At 53.4% G+C, this 21,061-nt stretch overlaps 1 protein-coding gene across 8 annotated transcripts in view; it reads right to left on the bottom strand.

Annotated features, from left to right (window-relative positions):
• PAK6 (p21 (RAC1) activated kinase 6) overlaps window positions 1-20,772 on the bottom strand; it is a 36,625-nt gene extending 15,853 nt beyond the window's left edge. For 2 of the 8 annotated variants that reach the window (XR_009601356.1, XM_042252266.2), the window contains exon 1: window positions 9,063-9,213. Coding sequence is in view for 1 of the 8 variants with exons in the window: in XM_042252266.2 (XP_042108200.1) it covers window positions 9,063-9,075 (13 nt within the window). In the remaining 7 variants the exon portion in view is untranslated. Of the gene's footprint in view, window positions 1-9,062; window positions 9,216-9,574; window positions 9,693-9,824; window positions 9,921-10,158; window positions 10,297-19,259; window positions 19,340-19,887; window positions 20,030-20,090 lie in introns of those variants that run through there. The other 6 variants (XM_027971670.2, XM_027971671.3, XM_042252267.1 and 3 more) reach the window with 6 other exon arrangements.
• Between the last annotated feature and the right edge of the window lie 289 nt (window positions 20,773-21,061).

Here is a 21,061-nt window from a genome sequence, read left to right as displayed (position 1 = left end):
CCAATGATTTAATCAATTGTGCCTACTTAATGGAACCGCCATTCAACCCCTCCGGGATAGGTTTCAGGGCTGGTGAACCCAGGTGCCAAAAGGGTGACGTGTCTGGGGAGGGCATGGAAGCTCTATGCCCTTCCCTTCTCCTGCCCAGAATTTCTTCTTCCCTTTGGCTGTTCCTGAGTTGTCTCTTTTCTAGTAAACTAGTCATAGTAACGTGCTTTCCTGACTTCCACCAGCCATCTCAGCAAATTATCAAATGTGAGAAGAGGGTTGTGGGAAACTTAATTTATAGCCAGGTGGTCAGAAGTACTGGCTTTGGAGCGGGAGTCCAAAATAGGGGGCAGTTAGTAAGGTTGAGCCTGAGGGGTCTGTGCTATTCCAGGTAGTTAGTGTCAGAATCAAACTGCATTGTGGAACACCCAGTTGATCCCAGAGAGCTGGAGAAGTGATCTTAGGAGGAAAAAAAACCTTCTCATTTGATGTCAGAAGTGTTATTAGGTAAAACCCTTCAGCCATCCTTTCCCACTTTACATTAAAAATATCAGATTTTTATGAATAAATCTAATTGAAGAGATGCAAGGTCTCTACATGGAAAAATATCAAACATTAAAGATAATAAAGAATGTTCATAGGTTAGAAAACTCAATATTATAAAATTATCAATTATTCCCAAATTAACCTACAGAGTTATTACAATATCAATCAAAATCACAGCATAATTCTGTTGATAGAAATTGAGAAACTGTTCTATATTCTACCAATGAAAAATCAGAAAGAGAAATTAAGGAATCAATCCCATTCACCACTGCAACAAAAACAGTTAAGTATCTAGGAATAAACTTACTTAAGGAGACAAAAGAACTGTACACAGAAAATTATAAGACACTAATGAAAGAAATCAAAGATGACATAAATAGATGGAGAGATATTCTATGTTCTTGGGTAGGAAGAATCAATATTGTGAAAATGACTATACTACCAAATGCAATCTACAGATTCAATGCGATCCCTATCAAATTACCAATGGTGTTTTTCACAGAACTAGAACAAAAAATTTCACAATTCATATGGAAACACAGAAGACCCTGAATAGCCAAAGTAGTCTTGAGAAAGGATGGAGCTGGAGGAATCAACCTTCCTGATTTCAGATTATACTACAAAGCTACAGTCATCAAGACACTATGGTACTGGCACAAAAACAGAAATATAGACCAATGGAATGAGATAGAAAGCCCAGAAATAAATCCATGCACCTATGGGTACCTTATATTTGACAAAGGAGGCAAGAATATACAATGGGGCAAACACAGCCTCTTCAATAGATGATGCTGGGAAAACTGGACAGCTACATGTCAAAGAATGAAATTAGAACACTTCCTAACACCATGCACAAAGATAAACTCAAAATGGATTAAAGACCTAACTGTAAGACCAGAAACTATAAAACTCTTAGAGGAAAACACAGGCAGAACACTCAATGACATAAAGCAAGATCCTTTACGGTCCACCTCCTAGAGCAATGGAAATAAAAACAAAAGTAAACAAGTGGGACCTGATTAAACTTAAAAGCTTTTGCACAGCAAAGGAAACTATAAGCAAGGTGAAAAGACAACCCTCAGAATGGGAGAAAATAATAGCAAATGAAACAACTGACAAAGGTTTAATTTCCAAAATACACAAGCAGCTCATGCAACTGAATACCAGAAAAACAAACAACCCAATCAAAAAGTGGGGAAAAGGCCTAAACAGATATTTCTCCAAAGAAGACATACAAATGGCTAACAAACACATGAAAAGATGCTCAACATCACTCATTATTAGAGAAATGCAAATCAAAACCACAATGAGATATCACCTCACACTGGTCAGAATGGCCATCATCAAAAAGTTTACAAACAGTAAATGCTGGAGAGGGTGTGGAGAAAAGGGAATGCTCTTGCACTATTGGTGGGAATGTAAATTGATAGAGCCACAATAGAAGACGGTATGGAGATTCCTTAAAAAAAACTAGGAATAAAGCCACCATATGACCCAGCAATCCCACTCCTAGGCATATACCCTAAGAAAACCAAAACTGAAAAAGACACATGTATCCCATTGTTCCTTGCAGCACTATTTACAATTGCTAGAACATGGAAGCAACCTAGGTGTCCATCACCAGATGAATGGATAAAGAAGTTGTGGTACATATACACAATGGAATATCAGCCATAAAAAGGAACACCTTTGAGTCAGTTCTAACGGGGTGGATGAAACTAGAACCTATTAAACAGAGTGAAGTGAGTCAGAAACAGAAAGATAAATATTGTTCTAATGCATATATATGGAATCTAGGAAAATGGTACTGAAGAATTTACTTACAGGGCAGCAATGGGGAGACTTACAGACATGGGGAGAGGGGAGGTGGGGGTGAGATGTGTGGAGAGAGTAACATGGAAACTTACATTACCATATGTAAAATATATAGCCAATGGGAATTTGCCGTACGGCTAAGAAACTCAAACAGGGGCTCTGTATCAATCTAGAAGGGTGGGATGGAAAGGGAGATGGGAGGGAAGTCCAAAGGGAGGGGATACATGTATATACCTATGGCTGATTCAGGTTGAGGTTTGACAGAAAACAACAAAATTCTGTAAAGCAATTATCCTTCAATAAAAAAAGAAATTGACAAACCGATTCTAAAATGTACAGAGAAACAAAGAATCAGGAATAGCCAAGACAGTCTTGAACAAGAACGAAGTTGGAGAGTTACGTTACTAGACATCAAGACGGATTATAAAGCTACCATAATTAATGCAGGGTGGAATTGGCACACAGATTGATGAGCAGACCAGTGGAACAGAAGAGAGAATCCAGAAATAGACTCACTCACATAAGGTCCTTTAATTTATGGCAAAGGTGACACTGCAATATGGCAGGGAACTGATGATCTTTTCCATAAACGTAGCTGAAGCAATTAGATCTTCATATGAAAAAAAAAAAGAATCTGGAAAAAATGAATTCATATCATATCCTCAAACTAATTGGCTCTAATTGTGAAAGGCAAAATAATAAAGTGATGGTGGAGGGTTGGAAGGGGAAACCCATAGTCTGGCCATCCCCTGCCCTAGGTCTGCTGTGAGTGACTATCGGGGCCTCTTCTGGAGGCCCTGACCTGCTGGGGCCCAAACCTGTCCATACCCATGGGTCCCAAGGACAAATTAAACTACCAAGGTCTTCTCTGTCCAAAGCAGGCCTAGGTTAGCAATAGTAATTTCTTTCTAAAGATTTCACAAAGGTCTTTGTAAATATTTTACAAAGATTAATTTGTAAATGCAGTATGAACACAATGACTATCTGAAGGGAAATATAGCAAAATATTCATTATCCTCGTGTTTGACTGGTGGGGCCCCAGGTGACTTCCTCCTACTTCATCTTTGTACTCTTCTGAATTTTCCTTGAAGACAGGGGGTTGCTTTTCTAAGTCACTTCAGTCGTGTCCAACTCTGTGCAACCCCATAGATGGCAGCCCACCAGGCTCCCCCGTCTCTGGGATTCTCCAGGCAAGAATACTGGAGTGGGTTGTCATTTCCTTCTCCAATGCATGAAAGTGAAAAGTCAAAGTGAAGTTGCTTAGTTGTGTCTGACTCTTAGCGACCTCATGGACTGCAGCCTACCGGGCTTCTCCGTCCATGGGATTTTCCAGGAAAGAGTACTGGAGTGGGGTGCCATTGCCTTCTCCAAAAGAAAACAACATATTTTTAAATAAAGAAAAGAGTGATCCATGAGGACTGAGTTCCTAAGAGATATGCACCCACTTAAGTCTCTGATGTTGCCAGGTCTACTGTTGCTGCTAAGTCGCTTCAGTCGTGTCCGACTCTGTGCAACCCCATAGATGACAGCCCACCAGGCTCCCCCGTCCCTGGGATTCTCCAGGCAAGAACACTGGAGTGGGTTGCCATTTCCTTCTCCAATGCATGAAAGTGAAAAGTGAAAGTGAAGTCAGTCAGTTGTATCCGACTCTTAGCTACCCCATGGACTGTAGCCCACCAGGCTGCTCTGTCTATGGGATTTTCCAGGCAAGAATACTGGAGTGGGGTGCCATTGCTTTCTCTGTTGCCAGGTCACTGGGTATCAATCACCTGAGTGCCTCTCTCCAGTTCTGTGTCCTAGACACACACACTAATGCCCAGACAGGGGCCCTCCCTTGCCATTCCTAGGTCTCCATCTTCCACGCAATTTCCCACCTTCTGACAAGCCCAGGAGTCCCTGGGCTGAGGGAGAGCGGGTGCTGAGTCAGCCTTGAGGTTAAATCAAATCAGGCCACGCCCACGTTTAAAACTGTCACCCAGAAGCTCCAGCTCTTTGAGTCCACACCTCATTCACCTAGTGGAAGAGCTCTCCTTAAGGAAGATACTCTGGAGCAGGAAGCAGGAAGAGGGCTGCTGTCCCCTCAGAGAGCCAGTCCCGGCCTTGCCTTCTGCCCAGCCTGACAGAAAATATGTGGGCTTCAGTGGCGGAAGAAAGTGGGCAGAGGCAGGGTGCCCGCTCTGGTTCAGGGTGAACTCTGCTGCCCCAGCCCCTCCCTTCTGGTCTGACACCTCGCCAGACCAGAGGAGGGAGGGGTTAGGAGTCTTCGTAGGCTGGGATGCGTCTCTACGCCTGAGGAATGCTTTGCACATTCCTCTTCTGAATGGCCAAGGAAGTCACCTTCCAGCCAGCAGGCTGGCCCATGACTGGGTGGGAGAGGAAGGGAGAGGAGGGGAGAGCCCTGCCCCAATCAGTCTGAGGAGGAAGCTCCGGGCACAGCTCCTGCCGAGGCTGCTCCCTCCAGTGTGAGCTGAGCCTGGCACTTGGGGAGCCGGTCAGCTCCTGGCAGAGCCTTCTGGAGGAAGAGCTGCCACACCCAGTAACACTGAGGGTGGAGCTGGTGGGAGAGTTCAGGGAGCCGAAGCCCGGGGTCACTGAGGGGCGGGACTCTCCTGTCAGAGGAGCAGGAGACTCCAGAGAGAAAGGGAAGTAACTTTTCTTGAACACCTACTATGTGTTAGCCACTTTTCAAGCACCAACTAATTTAATCCTCACAACAACCCTGGGAGGTAGGCATTATTATCATCATCTGCAAATCCAGATGGGTTCAGGGAGGCTGAATAACTTGCCCAGGGTCACAGAACCAGGAAATGACCAAGTTGAGGTTTGAACGCAGATCTGATTCCCAAGTCCTGCTCCATCTACCATGCCCACTTGGAAGGACTCGGGCTGTTGTTGGTCTCCTTCCCAGAGGTATCTGTGAACAGGGAGGGGCTGCGCAGCCTGTGTAAAAGGGGGTGGGCCAGGGCCCGCTCTCTCAACCAAGATTGCTGGGTTCTTTCCTGTTCTGATCTGTGAGTCAGAGGCCAACGGAGACGGGTGCTGACTTGTAAGCTGACCCTTACTTTGGAACCAGGATTTGTTTGTATTTTGCCTTGCAATGGTGGTGGTGCGGGTGTTCTAAAGAGCTCGCCTTGGCAGCTGTGATGCAGGGCCTGGCACATACAGAAAGACCACAGAAATAGCAGGAGAGTATTTTCTCCAGCACAGGTCACGTCCCCTCAGTAGGGTCTCAGCCTAAAGTCAGGCAACTGGCAGGCCTGGCTCAAGGAGGGTGGGCAGAGCTTTGTAGCTGATGCTAAGGTTCTACAGTGACAGGTGTGTGTGTGGGGTTTGGGCGGTGGAGCCCCTGGACTAGGTGCTGTGGCTCAGCTGGTCCAGGGTCCATAACAGGGACGGCAGACAGCTGCACTGGGTGGGTCACTCCCTCAAGCTGCTCTTCCTCTGAGTGAGGAGACACCCATCTGCCAGGCCTGAGGTGCCAGGACCACCCAGTTGTTGGGACCCCACCAACCCAAGGCAGAGCCCCGAAGGCATGTGTCTGTGCTTAAACCTCAAAGCAGAGCACAGGCTTCCCAGGGTGCACTGCCATTTGAGGTAGACCCTGGGAAGTGAAACTGCCTGCTCCAGACGTGCTCCCAGACTGCCTTCCTGCCAGAAGTCCTCTTGGGACGTAACTCTGGGGCCCATCTAGAGCCAGTGCCAACTGTTTTCTTAACCTGTGGTCTCTGCTGTTCACCAGAAGAGCTGGTGTCCAATGTGGCTGCCTCACCCCCAGACCTGGCTTCCAGTGGGCTCTGGCTGTTCCCACATGTTGAATTCTTTTCAAGGAAAGGACACTACCCCACTGAAGGGATTCACAACAGCACACTACAGGCTCGGAAGGTGCTTTCCAGAAAGCGAGCCTGAAGGAGTTTGCAGCCACTCGTAGGGAATAGGATTTGTTTGGCTTCATAAGCTCCGAGATGTTGTAAGCTCTCTGTTAGGATGAGCTAACACCCCCACCCCCCACCCTTCCATGACAAGGAATGTGCCTCACCAGCCCCCTGGTTGAGAATACCCTGGACAGAGGCCAGTCTTTCACTGGAGTATTCTCATCCGTCAGCAAGATTATTCTCAAAGTTTTATAAAATTGTATTATTCGTTAATTTATTCAATAAATTTCATTTGTTGGGCATCTGCTCTGCTCAAGGCTCTGGGGATCGTGGTGAACAAAACAGAATCCTTGCTCTTGTGCGTTTAGCTGGCTTTTCCAAATAGATGTTGTTGGTCCCCCGACCTGCACAGCCTGCCTGTAGGACTTGCTGGGGTCTGGCTTCCCCTGAGTCCCTGCCTCATTTTCCATCCCTTGGTGGCATTCTCTGTAGGAGCTCGCCCACATCCTGCTGGCCAGTGCCAATGCATTCAGTGATGGGGATGTGCCCCTTCCTAAGGCCCCTGCCCTCTGTCCCCTCAGAGCTCGTCGTCCTTCGTGTAGGGCTGAGCTCTGTCCCCCCTCAGCTCACCAGGATCTGGGCCTCAAACTGCCCTCTGCACGTGACAAGAGAGGTGGCACCCCAGCACCCTTCCTGGCCCCTAGAAATGCACCAGGCAAAGGGCCTGAAGACAATTTCATCTGCTCTTCTGCCCAGTTGTCCCCTGCAGTGTAGGTGGGTCCTAGACCCAGGCTGTACCCCTTACTGCCCCTGCCCACAGGCTCCGTAAGATCTGCCCAGGGTGCTGTGTGGAAATGTGGATGGAGCATCCCCAGGATGCAAAGCAGTACCCTGAGGTTCTTCTGCCCTACCAGAGCAGCCCAGAGAGAAGCCCAGTGTGCAGGACAGAGGGCCTGGGCACAGAATGCACCAGAATGTCTGGGTTCCCCACCCCTGGCATCCTACCCACACTACAGGTCTTAGTGAATCCCCAAGGGAAAGATAATGGGGCTGCTGTTGAAAAGAATATGATAATAAGTCTCATTCAATCACTTGTGTCAACACTCCAGCTGAATGAGAGGCCGAAGAGTCAGGCTGGTCAGCCAGGGAAGGTCAATATTGACTCAGGCCTGCCTCCTGGGCCCAGCTCCAGCTTGCAAGTGCCGTGCTGCGGTCCAGCCACAGCTCAAGCCAGAGCAGCCCTCTGACCTCTTCTGTTCACCATACTTAGAATCTCAACTGCTTCCCCAGTCGGCAGCGCTGGGATTTCCTGGGCACAGGATTATCTCCAAGGGCAGAGGGAAGCATGGCAGGGCTGCAGTCCTGGCCCCTCTTTGCTATTCAATTTTCACCAGCTTCCACATAGATAGAGAGGTCCAAATCCTCATCACAGAGCCCTTGGTGCCTCGGCCAAAGAACCTCCAGAATCCCCTAGTCACAAAAAGACTGTTTTTACAGTTATCGTTTGTACGTTGCTCGCCTCCTCACTCCAAGTTCACAAAACTGCAGTGAGATGGGCCAAACCTGTTTGAGTGTATTTTTTAGGAGGACCGGTGACCAAGGAGAGGAAGGCAGAGCTGAAAAAGGGAACCTACATATACACGTGTATTACGTGCCCAGCACGTGTCAGACACTGTGGTCATGACAGTGACAACTCTACAAGGTAGATTTTAAGAGCTTAAGTCTACAGGTGGAAAAACAGGCTCAGAGGGAAGTCATTGTCTGAGATGGTGAGTGTGCAGCTAGGATTCAAGCCCAACTCCCAAGCTCTTCCACGATGGATACACATGGAAAAGCTAACTGACCTGCCCCAGATCACACAGCTCCTCTGGGCAGAGGTAGGACCAGAAGCCTCAAGCCAGAGTTTCTCTCTGGCCCAGTCTGCACTGGTGGTAACAACATGTCCAGGGTCACCTATGAACAGGTGAAGCCCTGCAAAGCTCCCCAGAGCATGCTGTTGTTTCTGCCTCCAAAGCCAATTCCCTTCCAGAAATGGCCTCTGCCCAGAGGCGCCTTACTACCCACCCTCCACAGACCCTCGGCCTTGACTTTATTCCCGCTGCTTGGCTCTAACATCCTCCACAATCTCTTGTCACACAGCCAGACCATTCTTCAAGTTCTCCAAGAGAGGGCTCAGGTGGCTTGACGTTTTCCAAAACTGGAGGCGAGGCAGGTAGGCTCCTGCTGGGGCTGTCCTCCTTCATCAGTTATTATTGTCACTTCACCACGTGCCTTGCAAGGAAGGCATGATCACCCCCATGTTATAGATAACTTCATTAAAGTTAGGAGAGAAAACAAAGCAACTTGCCTAAGGAATCAAAGGCAAAGAGTCAGAATTCGAACCCAGGTCTTTCTGGGTTCTGGGTTCCAAATGCTGTGCCCGCCACCACTGTCCTACGTATGACTGGGAAGAGCTCACAGCAGAACTCACACCATGGGCTTCCCCGGTGGTCCAGCGCCTGGGAATCCACCTTGCAATGCAGGAGACTCAGGTTCAATCCCTGACCTGGGAAGACCCACATGTCACGGAGAAACTAAGCCCATGTGTCACAACTACTAAACCCATATTCTAGAGCCCTCAAGCCACAACTACTGAAGCCCACACGCCCTTGAGCCTGTGCTTGGCGACGAGCGGAGCCACCGCAGCTAGAAACCCACACACCACGATAAAGAGTAGCCCCTGCTTTCTGTAGGTAGAAAAAGCCTGAGTGCAGCAACAAAGTCAACAAATAAATACATACATCTTTTTAAAAAACACACACACCAGAATGGGGCAAGGTAGAGAAAATGCAGCCTACACACCGGAAATCTTCATGTCTTGGCCCTTGGTGTCCTCAGCGGCATCTCCCTCCCAACTGGAATCCACTCACTGGGTGCAGGTAAAGTTGGAGAGATTTTAGCAGGTTGGAGAGCTGGGGAGTGAGCTGGTAGGCTGGGATATGCGGACCAGCACCTTTGGCTGGGGCTCCTGCCTGACCTGCTCAGCCCAAAGGCTGGGCCTGCTTCCCTCCTTCCTGTTTGGGAACCTCTTTCCCAAACAAGAATTCAGTGCACTGGCCTTGGCGCCACTGCCTCTCCCCAGACAGGCATCAGACCTGGGCCAGGAACAAGGGCGGGCCATTTGAAGCCCTGCGCCTGCTGTGGGTGCAGGCAGTTGAAGTAACAATGGACGCCCACTAAGGACTGGGAGGGACCCCTGCCTAACAGTACCGAAAACGGGCCAGCACAGGAGGGCCACCTGCCTGCCACTGTCCCAGCCTGTGCCTCACGCAGGTCCGAGAAGTCCCCTGGACACCCTCCCGGGGCTCACTCACCTCTGGGCCGCCTTCCCGGCCTCTTCTTTCTCCCAACTCCTCACTCTTTAGAGGGCAGAGCTTTCAGGCACCGAGGAAAGGGAAGGCCTGGCACCTTCCAGGGCCAGTCCTCCGAGGCCTGGGTGGAAACAGATCAGAAATTCATTGTGACCGAGGTAGTAAGTATCCCCGCGGATTTTGCGACTGGCCGGAATCCAGAGGCTTCGGAACCGCCACCCATCCCCCTCCGCCCGGCCTCCGACTGAGCCACCTTCTCAGGTGCGAGGGGAGCGCACGGGGATAGGGGGCGGTAGGCTCAGCGTTCCCTCTGGCCGCCTCGCTCCGACCCAGCGCGGCCGCCGGCCCCGCCTCGCCAGCCCGGGCGAGGCGCTCTCTGGACGAAGCCCGCCCCCGCCAGCCTGGGCGCGAGCGCCGGGCGCACACGCCGAGGGAGGTCGGCTCCCGGCGCAGCCGAGTCCCCTCTGCCCGCGCCGGCGGCCCCGCACTTTGGGGAAGGAAAGCCCGGGGACCCGGAGCCTCGCGCGCGGGGAGGCCGGTCCCCGCCCCGGCGGAGCTCACAGCCCCTCGGCGGTCGGGACACCCACCTGCCGAGCGGGAAGCCCCCAGAGCTCTCCGAGAGGCCGCGGCAGTCCGGCCCACCCTCCGCCGGGAGGCGCCGGGAACGGCGAGGAGAGGCCGCGCTTACATGTTTGTGCCGCGCCGGCTTCACCTGCCCGGAGTTTGATTTCGGGGTGTGGCCTCAGGTAGGACGCGGCGAACGCAGAGCCCGGGAGAAGTCGCCGAGGCGCGCAGGGGCAGCGGCCAGGGGGCTTCTTCTCCCGAGGAGCGCCCTTCTGCTCAACCCATTTTCTCTGGCCGCTCCGCTCCAGCGGCAGCCAGCCCTTTGCCTTCCGGTACTGGTCCCGGCCGCTGCCTACCGTGACCTATACGTGGCCCTTCGGACCCTGGGCTGCCGCGTAGAGGCCTGACCTGGACTGTCCCCCGAGCGCCTCTTTGTAATTAACTCCCTGATTTGCACTGAAGACGCACGCCCGGGCGGCGCGTGCCCACCGCACACCGGGGAGAGCGCAGCTGGAGCCCTGAAACCTGCCACCTTGGCCCGTCCTGTCCCACAGGGACAAGGTCCCACGACTGCCTTGGGGTGGCCCCCTTGTGTGGGCAGGAAAGCGGAAATTATAGACCCCAACGCCTTTGTCAGATCTTGCTCAGTTTTGAGAACCCTCTGGTCTCAGGATTGTAGGGAACCTCTGGGGAAAGAAAGCTTCCAGGAGCCCTGGACCCCCACCCTACCCCCAGCCCCACCCCCGCCAAACAGAGGAGAAGATATGGTTCTAGAGCCAGTATCTCCTAGTTGTCCCCAGCAGCTCCCTGGCCGAGGGTTAGGATGGCAATCCCAAGTGGCTCACTCTGGGCTGCTCTTTGCCCTGCCCCTGGATTGGAGGATGGTTTGTCCTGTGTTTATATGTGTGGGAGAGGGGCACGGGCCATCTGTCTCTTCCCCAAACAAGGAAGTGAGCAGACTCCTGCCGTCCTTGGGTCCAGAGAGAGGGCTGTGTCCAACTGAGTATCCAGGGGATTCTAGCTTAGAAATTCAGTATATCTGGACCCCAGATGGCTGCCCCCAAAGCAGTGGCAGGCACTGGGGACAATGCAGGGATTTTCATCACTTTGAGCACCTCAAACTTTATCATTGAGGTCACTGTTGCCATGTACATTTTTGCTCACTGATTCTTTAGACATTGTGCAATTTATGGATAAAGAATTTGCATTTTAGGCTCAGTTGCTATGCACAGTTTACTGTAGGCTCCCACCAAACAGAGCTGAGATGGCCAGTGGGAATTCATCACCCCAAACAGGCCTGCACCCTGTCTGGCTGCATCACAAAGCCCTGATGTCTGTCCTCAGCCTCCCTGGGGAAGGCATGGTGATGCCAGATGGACAGGCTGGCTATGGGAAGCTGGTTGTGCTGGGTGGGAGAAGGAAGAGGAGAAGGAGAAGGAGAAGGAGAAGGAGGGAGGGGGAAAATGGTTGTTGAGGATTTGAAATGAAGCAGGAACCAAAGCTAGAATGAAATGCATTACACCATTGAACCTAGAATCAACACCCTAAACCATTTTTTTAATTGACACACATGAATTATTTTCTTTTAATTAAAATACCTTATATGCCAAAACCACAGATCCAAGCAGGACTTTTGAACTGTTAAGCTACACTAAAGTGGGAACATTACAGTATTATCAGAAATGAACTGGTATTTAATTTGGTTGGATCCAGGCTTGGGTATCCCAGAAAGGCTACAAGCCAAGTCCCATCCTTACCCCATAGGGAGAAAGTCTAGGGAAACTTGGGGGGACTCTCATCTTTGAGAGCTGCTGTGGGGTTTGGGGCCTTAAGAGAGACAGGACTCCTACCTAAGTAAGACTGACTGAGGAAGTAATGAATCCCCCATCTCTGGAGGTATTCAAGAAGCAGATAACTATCTGTCAGATGGGCTAGAGTAAAGGTTCCCATAGTGAATACCAAACTGGACTAGGGGGCCTCTTGGGCCCATCATAGCTACACGTTTCTGCACTTCCAGGCAGGGTACAGATGGGTCGGCTGCGGTGGGTTGGATGAGCCTCTGCATATCTGGATGGCTGGGAGGCGCAGAATAGATCCTGAGTGAGTAACTTCTGTGTGTGACTCTCTCCCCTTCCCCATCTTCCTCTCATCCACTCCCAACTCAGCCTTGCCCAGGAGAAGGAGGCAGAATAGCAGTGCCGGAAGTGGTGGGGACAGTCTAGGGACAGCTTCTTCTCCAGCATCTACAAGCCTTCTTCGGGCCTATTGCCAGGTTGCCACCCCAAGCACAGGGAGAGGGACCAGGCACACCCTCCTCTGAAGAGCCTTGGCAGCTGGCATAGGCCTTCTGGTTGAGGGGGTTGTCCATGCACTGCCATTCCACAAATTGGGCAGGAGTGCTGGACTGGGGCACTGAAAGCTGGCATTTCACCATGGGCTGTGGTTCTCAGAGCCCTACCAGCTCTGGGGCACTGGTCAACCAGCCTGGTCTGGGAGGGTGTCAGGGAGGGCACATGGGCAGGGCAGGCACTCCCTGGCTCTCAGCCTGTGGCTGTCGGGGCCTGTTGTAACATCTGAGCCGAGAGCCCGGGTTAGGGCCAAGGAGGAGAGATACAGATCGATACGTGGTTTGGAAACACAAACACATTATCTTTTCCCGGCACCTTTCTGCTCCGTGACTCGAACAACTTCCGCAGGGTCCTTTCTCTGGATAACTGCCCTTCTGTAATAATAGTAAGAATAATGCCTACTGATTCTTGAATGCTTCCGATGGGCCAGGCCCCATGCTAAGCTATTTACACATATCATCACTCAAGTCTTCACAACAACCCTGAGACAGAAGGACCATACTGTTGTTATTCTCATTTTACGGATGAGGAAACAGATGAGGCCCAGACTGGTTAAGCAGCCGGTTCAGGGTCTTGTAGTTACTGAGCGGTGGAGCCAGAATTTCAACCCAAGAGTATCTGTCCCCAGTCCATTCTTATAACTCAGTACTGCTCAGAGTTCCCTGGTTGCAGAGGCTGTCAGGTATGATTGACCATGCGGGGTCAGGTCCATGGCAGCAGTCTTTGGGGGACGCACTGGTAATTTGCCTCTTGGTGCCGGCCCTGACTACCACCCAGGAAGGGTAAGTCATGTGAGACAGAGAAGTGCGGGGGTGACCTCTCCTCCATTTCTGGTGAGGGGATGAGGAACCCCACATGGCCCTGGGTATGAGGGGCAGAGAGGGCCTCAGTTTCTGCCATCTCTCACTGAGTCATGAGCCAGCACTCTGCTTGAAATCCCTGCATCAAGCCGTCTGTCCCTCACAGACCCAGAATGTGCCAGGTACCCTCAGGCCACATGGGGAGGTGGGGCCTTGCACCTGCTAGCTACTTGGCTGGAGAAACCCCTTGGGGCCGGGCACTAGGAGGAGTAGCAGCCCGTTTACCCTGAGCCCCTAGTCTGAGGAGAGGAGGCATTCTTTGGAGAAGATCCCTTCCTCCCCTTTGCTTGCAGGCTGTCCACGCCTGTCCCTTCCTGCTCTTGGGGTGGCCTGGATCAGTGCCCCTCACCCTGACAGAACTATCCATCTCTCTCCTGATGGGCTTGGGAGGCAACCTCTGAGGGTTTGGGAGAATGAATTGAGAAAGCTGAGATTGCCAAACCCTTGGGGTCTTCAGGCAGGAGGGAGGTCGAATCTAGCCACAGAGACCATGAGTTCCTACAAGATCGGAGCCCTTCTGCCTTTCTAGACTTCCAGCTAGTCTCAGCATTAGTTTCTTGATATGTATAAAGGGGGAAAGGGTTCCCTTCTCAGGGGAGATTTCCTGATGTCTCAGTGGGTAAAGAATATGCTTGCAATGCAGGAGACGCAGGAGACGTGGGTTAGATCCCTGGGTCAGGAAGATCCCCTGAAGTAGGAAATGGCCACCCACTCCAGTATTCTTGCCTGGGAAATGCCATGGACAGAGAAGTCTGGAGGCCTACAGTCCATAGGGGAGCAAAGAGTCTGACATAGCTGAGCAACTGAGCATGCATACATGTGCCCTTCTTCCTTGGGAAGATGGTGGAATGATGAGGTCTAGAGCATTGGGGTACAGGGCCCCCAAAGGACCAGCACCCCCAAACAGGGTGAGAGTTCTTGGCTCTTGGCCCTCACAGCTGCTGAAGGGTCCAAGGAGAAAACACCCCTCTCACACATCATGTATGCACAAGCTGCCACTGGGAGCAATGGAGCCCAGTGTAGTGCACCATCAGGGCAGAATCCCAGGTTCTTCCAGGAGACCTTGATACTAAATCGCTCCAAATTCCAGAGAGAGAACCCCAGCCCCGTCTGGCAGCGCCACCTGGGCCCAGTTAGGTTTGGGGAAGGTCCATATTCTCCCCTGCCTGGTCACTGCCACTCTGAACCTCAGCTGAAGGAAATGACCACACCCTGCCTTTTCCTCAAGCATGCATCTGTACTGGGCTTCCTTTGCCAACTAGAATACATAGGCCCATCTTCTCTAAATGAAAGTTGACACTGCGGCTGAGCTTGCCTGAGAGTCCCAAAGGGACCTGGTGACCTGGACGAACCACCCAGATGCAGGGGCCACTGTCCACCCACCTCAAGGGGCTGGAGCAGGAGCAGGGCAGACTGCAGCACCCTTCCTGGGTACATGGGGGCATGAGCTACACTGGGGAGGGTGGCACCAGAAAGAGCTACCTCTATGCTAAGGACACTCATTTTAGAGACATGATGAATTCCTTTAATATCTTCTCACTATGATCACTTTGCAGCCCCTGCTCTTAATGGGCTCCAAAGTTCCATCCAAATGTCTGTTGTTGGCAGTTTAGTTCTCTAGCTGGCATTTTTGCTGGCAGAACTAACAGCTGGAAGCTTCCTGAATGGAAACCCTTCATTGTCATTTCCTCTCTCCCAGGAACCTCCAGCAGCTGCCCCCAGTGTAAGGTCGGGGCAGGGTTCTGATGGGCACCCATGTCCTGGAGCCCAGGGCCTGACTTTCAGGAAGGACAAGTGAGCTGGAGCAGCAGAAGGCTTGTGCTCTGAGTAGGTATGAACTCCGGCCAGAATCCAGGGAAGGAAAGAGTAAGGAAGCATGATGTTGGCTGCCTAAGGCACATCTACAACCTTCTGGGGGATACCTTAGCTCTAAATGCACGGAGTTCACAGACTCTGGCCCATGTGGCCTCTTGGGAGCGTTAACCATCTTGCTGTAAAGCTTGTGGCAATCCACCTTCTGCATCCGCCTTGGGTCAGTGTGAGAAGACATGACTTGCCACTTGGCTGGGCTGGGCTATGCTTAGAGGGTGCTAGGATGGGGTGTGGGCAGACAGCTTCCATCATCTGTTCTCAGGGTGTTTCATTCTTTAATCTCCGGACCACACCTCAGCCGTCCTAGGTGGGCCTGTGGGACCTTTATGTGAACACTGACAAGAAGGGTCCTGGTGTGCACTGCCCTACCCGCCTCTCCTCGCAGTGGTTCTTGCTGAGAGGCAGCTCCACCTCCTGTCTGACCAACCTCTTCTCTATAGGAGGCCTGCATGCTTGTTAACTCCTGGCCTTGCATTCATGTCCCTGGGTCTGGCTCCATCCCTCCTCAGGGTCTGAGACCTCCACCTTTCCTGATCCCTGACATACCATCTCCCAGAAAAACCCACTATCATGGGATATAAAAGCCAGCTTGGGCCTGGTGTCAGGGAGACAAATGACAGATGACAGGCCGCCTGCTCCTGGAATCTGACCTTTGATGGTGGACACTTAAATTCCTGCTCAGGGTCATGGCATATAACCAGGGAAAAGACCACCTGAGGCAGAGGATCTCCTGTGTGCCTCCCGGTCACAGAGTCAGCTCCAGAATCTCTTTCCTTCCTAGATGCTATCACCATTACCCCGTCCTTTGGCTTCAGACATTAACAGGCTTATGTTTAAAATAGAAAATGTTTCCTGGGACAAGTAGAGCTGAGTCTATCTATTTACAAGTTAGCTGGATCTGTTTATCAGAGAGTGGCTTGGTCCCAGGAAGGGGTCAAGCCTGTCTCCTTGTGGGGACCTGGTGAAAGAGCACGGGCTGAGCTGGGGCTCCAGGTCAAGTGAGAAGTAGGGGCTGGGGAAGGGCAGGGCCCAGCCCTGTTAGGGCTGGAAGCACAAAGGAGCAAGGGAACCTGTCCGGCCTCCTACTATGTCAGGCCGGCTGCCTCTCCCAACCATTGTGTTACCTGGCAGCTCTCATTTGGCCCTGCTTGGGGGCGCCTTTACTGATGCTCCTAATGGAAAGGCTGGGACCCCCAGGCCCGAAACTGACTCTGCTGCCAGTCAGTTCTGTGATCTCAGGACCCCACTTTTCTTCTCTGGGTTCTGTTTCACTCTGCGAAACGATGAGGGCTGCGTCACAGTCTTGGGGCTTCCCTTTGGCTTGATGCTCTACAGCGGTCCATCCAGGGCGGCCAGCTTCTGTCTGGCCCAGCCCTTCCCTCCTCTGCGCTCCTGTCCACTGGCCTGGGAGTGCGCTCTGCATGCACAGCTGGTCCCTGTCTCCCTGCACCGTCTGTGTCTTGCACAACTCCCTAGGGAACCTCATTCGAAGCCGAAAGGAAATGGATGTTGGAGGCACCAGGCCAGGACTGAACCAGAGAACTAGTCCTCCCGGTTTTAAGGTTTTAACCCTGCTGCGGCAGCAGCACTCAGGGGCGGGGTGGCGAACAGGCAGTGGGGGCCTTGAGCAAGGTGACTGGTTCCTTGCTATTTGCCCTGCAGTGGGTGAGTGGGCTGGGTTCCTGCTGCATGGGATTCAGAGACCAGAATTGGGAACCAGCAGACCTGAGCTTCCTAGTCAGGCTTCTTTGAGCACGTGGAGCCCCTCCCCGTCCCCAATCCTGGGCAGCCTGAGTGTGCAAGAGAACACAGCCCTGCCTACCCACCCCCATTAGCCACAGGCCTGAGGCCCCCCCAAGTTCTTGGTGAACTTGGGAAAACCAGAGCCAAGCAGAAAGGTGTCAGCATCGCTGACCGAGCACTTCAAGGGTGAAAGGTCACCACAGAGAGCCCATGGATGTACAAAAAGCCATCATTGTCCCTCTGTAAAGTCTCTGCCCTGCCTGGTGAGTTGTGATGAGGTTTTATAGAAAATGCTGGCCAGCGTGAGTGTCCCTTTGTTAGGGTGGGTATGGTGCCATGGAGTTGTAAGGGAACTTGTCCCCTGCCCCCCGCCCCCACCCTGTCCTGTGCTAACTACCCCCAGGGTATGAAAATCCATCCGGTTCAGCTTTCCTCTCCCCTGTTGAAGGGCTGTAAGCTCCCCAGAAAAGACAAGTCCCCTCCTTTATCCCATCCTCACACCTCTCACCTTAGCCGCCCACAGGCCCTCAGACTGAGCTTGGAAAGGGCTGCTTCCAGGACCAGTGGGCCTGTTAATCCCAGACAGGAGGGCCAGCCTGCCTTGAGGAAGTCAGAGCTCTTCGGCTTCCGAAGCTTCCATTTTCCATGATCTAGTCCAACCTGTCAGCTAGTTCTTCTTTTAGGGACAGGCTGCTGAGGGCCCGTTATGAAGTTTGCTAGCACGCTTCCTACCGCCTGAGTCTCCTTCCCACTCAGGTGTGGGGAGCATCCAGCAGGAAAGACTCTGCTTCCGGCCACAGGTCAGCTTCCCCCAAGTCCTTCTGGCCTTCTGAACCCAGGACAGAGTGCACAGAGGGCTCTGGGGCCATTTGGGTGAGCAGTGCAGTGTCTCAGGGTCTGTGCCTCCTCCCTGTCTGGCCCTCCCACTGGGCCCAGCCAGCTACCACCCTGCTGGCCTGCTGTTTGTCTGGTGCTCCCCAGCTGCTGCCTCTCTGCCCCCAGCCAGACACCAGCTGCTGCTCAGCTCTGCATACGTAGGGAACTGCCAGGCGTGGAGCGGCCTTTTCCCAGGCAGTGGGAATACCCCTCAGCTGGTAATGCCACAGCTCGTAAAGACTCCCTTTTTCCTTGCCCTGGAGCCACGTATGGGGATTAAATGAGTGGGAGACACTGGTGTTCATCCTGACTCTGGTCCCTTGAGCTCCTCCGGGATAGGACCCTTCCTGGTCGTTTTGGGGGATTGTGCGCAGAGCGGGTTTGCCCTGGTTGGAGGCCGCTGACCTGCACCTCTCCCTGCGCCTGGCATGTTCCAGATTGCTCAGCTCACCAAGAATGTCTGTCCCTGGGGGACTGAAAGGTCCATGCAGCCCCCATCTTCCTCCCCTGTAGCCACTGCAAGGTGCACAGAGCTTTCCACCCAAATCAGGGGCTCCCAGGCCTGCTCCTGGGGCCAAGTCCTCTTCACAAGGCACCCTGGTCACCAGGGCTCCCAGGTTTGTCACCCCTTGCTTGGCCCAAAGGCCTTATTCTTGGCCAGGTGAGCTTCTGTGAGGCTCAGTCCCAGGCCCACCAGGCCTGGGGACCACGCAGTCCAGAGCTCATTCTCTACTTCAGAAACCTGGTTCCCACCAAAATCACTGAAGGAGAGACCCCAAGCAGGACCCTCTGACCTTGGTGTGTGATACCAGGGAAAAAGCAAACTACACCATATGAGCTTTGCTTCTTGCGAGGTGGGGTGGGGGCAGGATGGAGGGGGTGGCCCCAGTGCTTTATAAACTGGAGCTCAATGGGCTTGGTGTCCCTGAAGCCGACTAGGTCATTAACCCTGCATGCGGTCTGGGGCCTGCTCTCAGCCCAGCAGTCCCCTGAACTGGGTTGATGCCGAGTTTCAGGGTCAGAATCTGTGCCAAGTCAAGCTCAGCATGAGGGTGTGACTTGGATCCCAGGCCCCAGTGGATGCTCCATAAATATTTGTGGGATGAACACATGAGGGGAGTGTCCCAGAGGTGGTGGGGCCTCCTGGAAGGGTGTCCTGGTGGCAGTGCGCCGCCCAGCAGGAAGGGGAGGTGAAGGCAGGAGCAGCAGAAACAAGCATTTCTCTCTCTGGCTGGGGAGCCAGGGGCCAGCTTAGACAGGGTTGCTTCCAAATCCACGGGAAGGGGGGCAGATGGGGTGGGGTGTGGGCGTGGGGCTCCTGAGCCCAGAAACCCACAGCTGCCGCTCCTGTCCCAGATGGTGGGCAACCTGAACACCTTGGCACCCCCACCCTGCCCGGGGGGCCCCGAGCCGCAGGGACCTTACCTGAGCTGTCCTTGGGCAGCTGGGCCCCGGGCTCCCCACCGCAGGCCGCTGCTTGTCTCTAGCTCAGGAAGCGGCACTCCCTTCAGGCAAAAAAAAAAAGGAAAAAGAAAAAGAAAACCTCAGTGCTTTTCTCACTCAGCTGCTTCTCCCGAAGGCTCCTGGTTGGTGTCGTCCTGCCTCTGTGGGCACACAGCCTCCTCCCTCCCGGCGGCTTACTCACCGGTGTACTTGTGAGGCTGCCAGCTGTGTGGGGGAGGCGGGGGGCCCACGCCCCTCGGCCTGACACACACCGGAGCGTGCCGCGTGGGGTCGAGGGCCCGAGGGGCTGGCCCTCTGGGTCCTGAGTATGGGGGACCGGAGCCCCGAGCAACATCTTCCCCAGGGATGTCCCCAAACGAGCTCGGTGGGAGACGCACATGGGTGCCGACTGGCACGGGTGGAGAGGGACTGAATTCCTGTAGGAAGCTGACTGCCCAGGGCTGCCAGAAGAGGGGCAGCCCAAGTGCTGTCCAGCACTCTGGGGGGTTGGTTTCCAACCTTGGACCACTCCCTGCCCTGGCACCCTGTGTGTCTCTGCCCCATGGACTCAGTGGGTCCTGGGCCCATCTGAGCTGGAACTGCACCTCACCTGCTCAGGCCAGGTGCCTGGCATCCTTTTCAACAGCACGCGTCTTGGGCAGGCCCAGCATCGGTCAGGGTGAATGGATGCCGGATCCCCCACCCCCAACTCTCACTGGCCCCTCTGTGGTCTGCTCTCACACACTTGCTCCTCTCTCTCTCTCCCTCTCACACACACATACACGTGGGGCCACACCCAGCAGAGCCACCTACCTTCCCCAGGCCAGCCTAAGCCAATCCAGCCTCGATCTCCAAGTGCCACTCTGACCCTAGGAGCCACTCATTTATGGAAATATCTTGTAGGAGGTGTGTTCAAAGCTGGGCAGGAGGACTCTGGTCGGCTGGACCAGACTCCCCTTCTCTCCCGACACCTCCAGAGGACAGGCCGCCTCATCACCTTATCCGCTATTGCACTTTGCCGACTGACGTCTCTCCCTGGGCACCTCGGGCCCTCACAGCATCTTCCATATCCTTAGGGGGTGGCGGCAGGCTTGTGGCAGGTCCCATCTTCCGTGGAGCCCCAGGTAGGGAGGGGAGAGCTGGAAGGGGCGGGACCCAGGTGCAGCTCCAAGTTTCCAGCTCCCAAAATAATCAGATGCAAAAGGGAAGGAAGAAATCTCCAGGCCAGCGGGTGACTCAGTGCCCGTGGGCCGGCTTAGTCACCTGGATAGCTGCTCCTGGCTCCCAGCACCTCAGGCTGGGAGCAATGCCCTGCCCCCTGCAGCCGGCAGCAGCAGGCTGTCAAAGGGAGTGCGGCCACGGGGCCCCAGCTGGCCCAGGGCTCCCGGCAGGCGGGCTCCAGCTTCCTCCCTGGCCGCTTGTCCCTCCTCCACTGAGCACCCCGGCTCACTTTGGGATTTCTCCATTAAATCCTCAGGCAGCGACCTGCTCGTTTGGGGCGCCGAGCTGCTCCAACGTTGCTTGGCAATTTTGATATCGTCGGGGGTTGCCATGGGGAGGAGGGTGATGTCATTGACACAAAAAAAACCCACTGAATTTACAAATCAGCTGGGGCTGGAGCTATTTATAAAAACACGTTTTTTCCTGCCTTCCTTTACTGAGGGGGAGGCGAGGGGGAAGGGCTGCCTGTGCTCTCCGAGCGAGCCTCCCCTCTGCAGCCCCGGACCTGCTGGGCTTCCCGCACCCAGGGCTGCAAGACCTGGCTGCTGGGCCACAGCTGGCTG

The sequence above is a fragment of the Ovis aries genome, chromosome 7 (assembly GCF_016772045.2).
Source record: "Ovis aries strain OAR_USU_Benz2616 breed Rambouillet chromosome 7, ARS-UI_Ramb_v3.0, whole genome shotgun sequence".
NCBI classification, from domain to species: domain Eukaryota; kingdom Metazoa; phylum Chordata; class Mammalia; order Artiodactyla; family Bovidae; genus Ovis; species Ovis aries.
The sequence above is the reverse complement of the archived record's forward strand: the minus strand, read 5'-3'. Positions and strand labels throughout refer to the sequence as shown.